The 9,285-nt window shown below is 51.2% G+C and overlaps 1 protein-coding gene across 1 annotated transcript in view; it reads right to left on the reverse strand.

Annotated features, from left to right (window-relative positions):
- KCP (kielin cysteine rich BMP regulator) overlaps window positions 1-4,870 on the reverse strand; it is a 152,762-nt gene extending 147,892 nt beyond the window's left edge. The window contains exon 1 of the mRNA XM_060244477.1: window positions 4,617-4,870. Coding sequence (XP_060100460.1) covers window positions 4,617-4,640 — 24 coding nt within the window. The 5' untranslated portion in view covers window positions 4,641-4,870. The remainder of the gene's footprint in view (window positions 1-4,616) is intronic.
- Window positions 4,871-9,285: the final 4,415 nt, after the last annotated feature.

The raw sequence follows: 9,285 nt of genomic DNA on the forward strand, positions 1-9,285 counted from the left end.
CCTGCTGGAATGGCCTTGGGTCAGCCAGAGCTCTCTTATCTGGGAGAACCGGGATTGATTCCCCCCTCCTCCACTTGCACCTGCTGGAATGGCCTTGGGTCAGCCATAGCTCTCTTATCTGGGAGACCTGCGTTTAATTCCCCACTCCTTCACTTACAGCTGCTGGAATGGCCTTGGGTCAGCCAGAGTTCTCTTATCTGGGAGAACCAGGTTTGATTCCCCACTTCTCTACTTGCAGCTAATGGAATGGCCTTCGGTCAGGCATGGCTCTCTTATCAGGGAGAACCGGGTTTGATTCCCCACTCCTCCACTTGCACCTGCTGGAATGACCTTGGGTCAGCCATAGCTCTGGCAGAGGCTGTCCTTGAAAGGGCAACTGCTGTCAGAGCCCTCTCAGCCCCACCCACCTCACAGGGTGTCTGTTGTGGGGGAGGAAGGGAAAGGAGATTGTGAGCCGCTCTGAGACTCTTCGCGTGGAGGGCGGGATATAAATCCAATATCTTCATCTTCTTCAAATTTGTAGCATAGCATCCAGTGTCTCTCCCCAAAATACTACCCAAGTTTCAAAAAGGTTGGACCAGGGGGTCCAGTTCGATGAGTCCCAAAAGAAGGTGCCCCATCCTTCATTATTTCCACTGGAGGGAAGGCATTGAAAAAGATTTGTGATCCCTTGAAATGTGTTGGCCAGAACTCTCTTTGGAATTCGGAATTGTCACACCCTTGCTTCTGGCTCCAGTCCAATGTCTCCTGGCTCCACCCCCAAAGTTCCCAGATATTTCTTGAATTGGCAACCCTACCACTTACGGAACCACAGGAGAAAACAGTGGAGGAAAGAAGATGCTGGGCCAAAGGGGCCAACTCTGCAGTCAGGGCTTTTTCGGAGCAGGGACGCACAATTACACAGTTCCAGCTGGCTTGGCATCAGAGGGTGTGGCCTAATATGCAAACGAGTTCCTGCTGGGCTTCTTCTACATTAAAAGCCCTGCCCATAGGGCTGTTCACGTTCCCCCTCCATTCCGTATCCTCCCAATTTTATGGCCCTGCCTTCTCTCCAAGGGTCATTTTACAGCAGGAGCTCCTTTGCATATTAGGCCAAACCCCCTGATGTAGCCAATCCTCTAAGCCAGGGGTGTTAAACATGCAGTTCGGGGGCCGAATCAGGCCCCAGAAGGCTCCTATCAGGCCCCCGAGCAACTGGATTTTATCTGCTTCCTTCTCCCTGTATCTTGCTTCCTTCTGCATAACGGTTTGCTTTGCAAGGCTTGCTCAATTGCAGAGGGGCTACAGAGCAAAACCTCTATTTTCTCCATTGGCTGAGGCTCCTCCCTTGGGGAGGCGGCGGGGAGGGGAGGAATAGCTTGCTTTGCCAGGGTCTTTCAATTGCACCCAATGAAATGCTGAAAGATGGAGAAAGAACAGTAGTGTTGTAGTAATGAAATAAATTAGAGAAAGCCTGGAAAACAGTGTATAGTAAAGAAATAAGGCACCATCAGACTACTGCATTCAAAATCAATAAGATGGTCCCCGAGAAAGGGTCATAAGGATCCGAAATGAGAACAGACCGGATTTGCATCTAGGCTTCTCAGTCCCTAGGTCCCAGCGGGGGTTCTTCCGTTTTCCCAGGCTCCTTCCCGTCCCCAGTCAGCTGGTCGACAGGGGAAAGCCCCGCCCCCAGAGGACCATGTCCCTTTCCACCTCCGGATGCTCCAGTCTCCGATTGAAAGGCTTCCTCTTGGGATGGGGGGGGGTCTGTGTTACTTGGAAGAAGTTGGCAGCAACTCGTGAGTAGAGAGGCCAATCCCTCACTTCAGAGTCGCCAGAAATCAGGGTGGGGGTGGGGGAGGAAAATGTCTGCTGAGCACTTCATTATTCCCTATGTGGAGATCGATTCTCATAGGGTAATATGGGGAATTCATCTGGAGGTTTCGAGGGGGGGGTCTGGGGGAGCTGTTTTTTGAGGTAGAGGCACCAAATTTTCAGTATAGTATCTAATGCCTCTCCCCAAAGTACCCCCCAAGTTTCAAAACGATTGGACCAGGGGGTCCAATTCTATGAGCCCCAAAAGAAGGTGCCCCTATCCTTCATTATTTCCTATGGAAGGAAGACATTTAGAAAGGTGTGCTGTCCCTTTAAATCTGATGGCCAGAACTCCCTTGGAGTTCAATTATGCTTGCCACACCCTTGTTCCTGGCTCCGCCCCAATGTCTCCTGGCTCCACCCCCAAAGTCTCCTGGCTCCACCCCCAAAGTCCCCAGATATTTCTTGAATTGGACTTGGCAACCCTATTTGGATCGTCGGACTGTATTGTTTGGAAAGAACCTGATAGCATCTTATGGACAGTAGTGAAGTTGTGTGCTTTGGATGGTATTTGTCATTGAATTTGTTACTGAAATTTACATTGCAATCCTATGTTGTGAATGGAAAGTATTGTAATTATATTTTGAGATTGTTTTGTAATGCAGAGAGTCTCTTTTCTGTCATTTCCTGATTGTTAACCTCCGTGGTGCAGGGCATTGTTTAACGTCTTTCAATTGCTCAGCAGAGCTATTCAGCCAAGTCTCTCTTTCTTTTATTAATAAAAAAAACCAACCGGAACCGGTGTGAGCGATGAACTATATATAACAACTGGAAGCAATGACACTCTCACGGAAAGCGTGTATTAATGCGTTCTTTTAGTGCAAACTTCTAGTGCAAACTAAATAAAACAGAACTAAGGAACACCAAGTATTCCGTCCCCGGGGGGAGGAAGGAAAGAGCCAGAACTTCCTTTGCCCAGTTTCCTGGATCCCACCGGAGAGATACAAAGAAAGGATCTTTAAGATCAAAGAGTACTAATGTTTTAAACATGTTTTGAGGTGTTTGTTTTTTTAAAACACATATTTGCGTTTGTCTGTGTTCTTTCTAAAATGTATATCTCTGTTCCCTAATCTTAAATAGGTACACACGCGGCCCGGCCCGATATGGCTCGGCCCAACCTGATGTGGTCCGGCCCAACGAGGTCTCATGTCAGATCCGGCCCTCTTAACAAGCATGTTTTATTTATTTATTTTTCTTAAATCTTTGTGTTTGTCCGTGACCTTTATAAAGATTATATCTCTGCTACTCAGGGCATTTTTGTAGCAGGAACTCCTTTGCATCTTAGGCAACACCCCCTGTTGTAGCCAATCCTATAAGAGGTTACAGTAGGCCCTGTACAAAGAGCCCTGTAAACTCTTGGAGGGTTGGCTACATCAGGGAGGTGTGGCCTAAGATGCAAAGGAGCTCTTGCTAGAATTCCACTCCTGCATTTCATTGTGGTGATGTCAGACGGTGTGGCCTAATATGCAAATAATCCTTACTGGGCATTTTCTTCTACATAAAAAGCCATGCTCACAGGGGTCTTCAGATGTTCCTCCTCCATATGTATTAGGGTTGCCAATCCCCAGGTGGGGGCAGGGGATCCCCTGGTTTGGAGGCCCTCCCCCCGCTTCAGGGTCATCAGAAAACTGGAAGAGGGGAGGGAAATGTCTGCTGGGAACTCTATCATTCCCTATGGAGATTTATTCTCATAGAAAATAATGGAGAATTGATCTGCGGGTATCTGGGGCTCTGGGGGGGGGCTGTTTTTTGAGGTAGAGACACCACATTTTCAGTACAGCATCTAGTGCCTCTCCCCAAAATACCCCCCAAGTTTCAAAAAGATTGGACCAAGAGGTCCAATTCTATGAGCCCCAAAAGAAGGCGCCCCTAGCCTTCACTATCTCCTATGGAAGGAAGGCATTGAAAAAGTGTGCCATCCCTTTAAATGTGATGGCCACCACTCCCTTTGTAGTTCAATTATGCTTGTCACAGCCTTGATCTTGGCTCCACCCCTAATGTCTCCTGACTCCACCCCCAAAGTCTTCTGGCTCCACCCCCAAAGTCCCCAGATATTTCTTAAATTGGACTTGGCAACCCTAATATGTATCCTTCCATCCAGGGGTCATTTTATAGCAGGCTGTCCTTTGCATATGAGGCCACACCCCTTGATGTAGCCAATCCTCCTGGAGCTTCCAGTAGGCCCTGTCAGAAGAGCCCTCTAAGCTCTTGGAGGATTGGCTACATCAGGGGGGCGTGGCCTGATATGCAGAGGAGCTCTTGCTAGAAAAAGCCCTACCTATGAGCCTTGTAAGCTCTTGGAGGATTGGCAACATCCAGGGTGTGTGGCCTAATATACAAAGGAGTTCCTGCTACAAAAAGCACTGATTAGGCCACACCCCCTGATGTAGCCAATCCTCCTGGAGCTGACAGCAGGCCCTGCACTAAGAGCCCTGAAAGCTCTTGGAGGATTGGCTACATCAGGGGGTGTGGCCTAATCAGTGCTTTTTGTAGCAGGAACTCCTTGTATATTAGCCCCCCCCCCCCCCCCCCCCCCCCCGATGCAGCCAATTCTCCTGGAGCTCACAGCAGGCCCTGGAAGAAGAGCCCTGTAAGCTCTTGGAGGATTGGCAACATCAGGGAGGTGTGGCTTAATATGCAAAGGAGCTCCTGCTACAAAATGAGCCCTGCTTCTACCCACGTTTCCTCCATATCTACCTGACAACCCACCTCTTTTGGGGGCGGGGGGGGGGAGCTTGGGAAAGCCAGAGGTTCCTCACCTGCTCTTTCACCATGTCCAGCATCGTCCCGAGTCCGTCCACCAGTTCCTCCAGCCTCCGGATCCTCTCTTCTGGGCTGCCCGGAATGGACCGGGCGGCCCCCGGGGGCGGGAAATCAGACTCGCTGGGCTCCCTCTGGTAATGGCGGATGTCTGTGAGGGCCGGTGGCTCCAGGTGTGGCGGGGAGTCCGGTGGGAGGAGATGTTGTCCCGGCAAGTCCAGGTGGTGTTCTTCAGCAATGGTGTAGGGCAAAGCCAGTGGGTCTGGTTCTGTGGGGCAACAGAGGGGGAGAAGGACTTCTTCACTCAGAGAGTCATTCACCTGCGGCATTCACTGATGCAGGAAGTGGCGGCAGCTGCAAGCATAGATATAGGGCTGCCAAGTCCAATCCAAGAAATATCTGGGGACTTTGGGGGTGGAGCCAGGAGACTTTGTGGGTGGAGCCGGGAGGCTTTGTGGGTGGAGCCGGGAGACTTTGGGGGTGGAGCCGGGAGGCTTTGTGGGTGGAGCCAGGAGACATTGGGATGGAGCCAGGAGACTTTGGGGGTGGAGCCAGGAGACATTGGGGGTGGAGCCAGGAAACTTTGAGGGTGGGGCCAGGGGACATTAGGGTGGAGCCAAGATCAAGGCTGTGACAAGCATCATTGAACTCCAAAGGGAGTTCTGGCCCTCACATTTAAAGGGACAGCACACCTTTTCAATGCCTTCCTTCCACAGGAAATAATGAAGGATGGGGGGACCTTCTTTTGGGGCACATAGAATTGGACTCCCTGGTCCAATCTTTTTGAAAACCTGGGGGGTATTTTGGGGAGAGGCACTAGATGCTATACTGAAATTTTGGTGCATCTACCCCAAAAAACAGCCCCCCCCCCAGAGCCCCAGGTACCCACGGATCAATTCTCCATGATTTTCTAAGGGAATAAATCTCCATAGGGAATAATAGAGTTCCCAGCAGACATTTCCCTCCCCTCCCCCTGCTTTCTGACGACCCTGAAGTGGGGGGAGGGCCTCCAAACCGGGGGATCCCCTGCCCCACCTGGGGATTGGCAACCCTACATAAATAACTTCAAGAGGGGACTGGGTAAACATGTGGATTAGCCACAAGGTATAGATGAAACTCTCTTTCTGGGGCAGTAAGGCTCTGTATTCTTGGTGCTTGGGGGGGCACAGTGGGAGGGATTCTGGAGTTCTGGCCCCACTGGTGGACCTCCTAAGGCAGGGGTCTGCAACCCCTGCGCCTATGATTGCCAATCCCCAGGTGGGGGCAGGGGATCCCTCGATTTGGAGGCCCTCCCCCCTCTTCAGGGTCATCAGAAAGGGGTGGGGGAGGGAAATGTCTGCTTGGAACTCTATTATTCCCTATAGAGATTTATTCCCATAGAAAAACATAGAGAATTGATCCACGGGTATCTGGGGGGGCCTGTTTTGGGGGGTAGAGGCACCAAATTTTCAGTATAGCATCTGGTTCCTCTCCCCCAAATACCCCCCAAGTTTCAAAAGGATTGGACCAGGGGGTCCAATTCTATGAGCCCCAAAAGTAGGTGCCTCTATCCTTCATTATTTCCTATGGAAGGAAGGCATTGAGAAGGTGTGCCGTCCCTTTAAATGTGATGGCCAGAACTCCCTTTGGAGTTCAAAGATGCTTGTCACAGCCTTGATCTTGGCTCCACCCCTAATGTCTCCTGGCTCCACCCCCAAAGTCCCCAGATATTTCTTGAATTGGACTTGGCAACCCTACCTGGGCCATGTACCGGTCCCGATCCGTGACATGTTAGCAAGTGGGCCGTGATCATTATATATTACAATGTAGTAATAAGAAGTAGAAGGAGAAGACATTGGATTTATATCCTGCCCTGCCCTCTGAATCTCAGAGCAGCTTACAATCTCCTTTATCTTCTCCCCCCACAACAGACACTCTGTGAGGTGGGTGGGGCTGAGAGAGCTTGACAGAAGCTTCCCTTTCAAGGACAACTCCTGCAAGAGCTCTGGCTGACCCAAGGCCATTCCAGCAGGTGCAAGTGGAGGAGTAGGGAGTCAAAACTGGTTCCCCCAGATAAGAGTCTGCACACTTCACCACCACACCAAAATAAAGTGCACAATTGTATCATCCTGAAACCAACACTAGGATCAAGTCAACCTAGAAATGTTATTTTCAGGCCTTTTCTCTGGGGGAAATGTGGCAGAATGGAGTTTCGGAGTTACAAAAAAGAGCCTTGTATGCGCCAGGAGGATTGGCTACATCATGGGGTGTGGCCTAATATTAGGCTTCCCAAATCCCCCGCTTTGCCTGGTGACCCCCGGTTTGGAGCCTTCTTCTCCCGCTAGCCAAAAATCTGGAAAGCGGGGGGGGGGGGGGGGAATGGCGGCCCTTCCCACCCAGGCCTGATCTCAGCAGCTTTTCCTTGCCCTGCCCTGCCCTTCCCACCCAGCCCCGATCGCAGCAGCCTTTCTTCAGTTTTCCCAGGCTGCTTCCAGTCCCAATCAGCTGGCTGGCGGGGGAGGGGGGGAGAGAGGGAGCCCCGCCTGCAAAGGACCATGTGCCTTTGCACCTCCAGAGGCTTGACTTGAAAGGCTTCCATTTAGGATGGTGTGTCTGTGTGTGTTTCTGTGAAGAAGCTGGCAGCAAATGGTGAGTAGAGAGGCTGATCCGCTGCTTCAGACTGGCCAGAAAGGGGGGGGGGGGGGGAGAGAGAGAGAGAGAGAGGGAAACGTCTTCATTATTCCCTATGTGATCGATTCTCATAGGGTATAATGGGGAATTGTTCTGGAGGTTTCGGGGGCTCTGGGGGAGCTGGTTTTTGAGGCAGAGGCACCAAATTTTCAATATAGTATCTAGTGCCTCTTCCCAAAGTACCCCCCAAGTTTCAAAACGATTGGACCAGGGGGTCCAATTCTATGAGCCCCAAAAGAAGGTGCCCCTATTCTTCATTATTTCCTATGGAAGGAAGACATTTAAAAAGGTGTGCTGTCCCTTTAAATGTGATGGCCAGAACTCCCTTGGAGTTCAATTATGCTTGTCACACCCTTGATCCTGGCTCCACCCCCAAAGTCCCCAGATATTTCTTGAATTGGACTTGGCAACCCTACAACACACACACACACACACACACACACACACCCTGGTCCATGGAAAAATTGTCTTTCACAAAACCAGTTCCTGGTGCCAAAAAGGTTGGGGACTGCTGTCCTAAGGGAACCTGAGTTTCGATCACTATGTGACACAGAGTGTTGGATCAGATGGGCCATTGGCCTGATCCAACATGGCTTCTCTTATGTTTTTATGGCTTCTAGTGTCCTGGCACCACTGATGGACCTCCTCATGGCACCTAGGTTTTTTTGGCCACTGTGTGACACAGTGTTGGACTGGAGGGCCCACTGGCCTGATCCAATATGGCTTCTCTTATGTTCTTATGTCTGAGGCAGTGATGTTCTGTCTTCTTGGTGCTTGGGGGGGGGGGGACCGCGGGAGGGCTCCTGGAGTTCTGGCCCTGCTGGTGGACCTCCTGCTGACACCTGGATTTTGGCCAGTGTCACGGCTGGGGCCGGGTCAGGCAAAGTCCAGAGGCAGTCCGAGGTCTGTAGCCAGCAAGCAGGAGTGTCCGAGGTGCCAAATCCAAATCACTGTGCAAGTATCGCAGGTCCGAGGTCCAGAAGCCGAGGTCAGGGAGTCCAGAAGTCAAAAGCCAAAGTCAGGGAGTCAGGAACCAAAGTCAAGCCGGAGTGGATGCTAGAACGTCAGGGAGATGACTAGTTGCTTCCACAAAGCCTCCTCCCAAAGCCCACAGCTATATAGCCCTCTGCTGGCTGTTGCCCATTTGGGCTAATTGCTGGCTCTGGGAGGCAGCCAGGATCCTGTTACAACTCAAGCATCCTTGCTCTTAGGAGGGCCAGAATCCTCTCAAAACTCAGGACTCAGGGAGCGTCTTGCTTGTGAGCGTGCTGCCCTCCTCCGATCCCTGAGGTCCTGACGGAGGCGGTCACGCACACGAGCCACCCGAGAGGGCGAGGCAGGGGGGCTGGGATCTTCTTCAGCAGGAGGCAGGGGTACTGGTGCAGGTGGCAGGGGTACAGTTTCCTTGGCAGACTCGTCTTCCTCTGCAGGGTCCCCAGCACCCATGACAGCCAGCGTGTGACACAGAATGTTGGACTGGATGGGCCACTGACGTGATCCAACATGGAGTCATAGAATCATAGAGTTGGAAAAGAACTCCAGGGTCATCTAGTTCAACCCCCTGCACGATGCAGGAAACTCACAAACCCCTCCCCCTACATTCACAGGATCTTCATCGCTGTCAGATAGCCATCTAGCCTCTGCTTAAAACCCTCCAAGGAAGGAGAGCCCACCACCTCCCGAGGAGGAAGCCTATTCCACTGACGAATCGCTCTAACAGTCAGGAAGTTCTTTCTAATGTTGAGCCAGAAACTCTTTTGATTTAATTTCAACCCCTTGGTTCTGGTCTGACCTTCTGGGACCACAGAAAACAATTCCACACCATCCTGTATATGACAGCCCTTCAAGTTCTTGAAGATTGTGATCCTATCACCTCTCAGTCGCCTCCTATCCATAGAATCATAGAGTTGAAAGGGACCTCTAGGGTCATCTAGTCCAACCCCCTGCACAATGCAGGAAACTCACAAACCCCTCCCCCTAAATTCACAGGATCCTCAT

Source organism: Heteronotia binoei, chromosome 8 (genome assembly GCF_032191835.1).
Source record: "Heteronotia binoei isolate CCM8104 ecotype False Entrance Well chromosome 8, APGP_CSIRO_Hbin_v1, whole genome shotgun sequence".
NCBI lineage: Eukaryota > Metazoa > Chordata > Lepidosauria > Squamata > Gekkonidae > Heteronotia > Heteronotia binoei.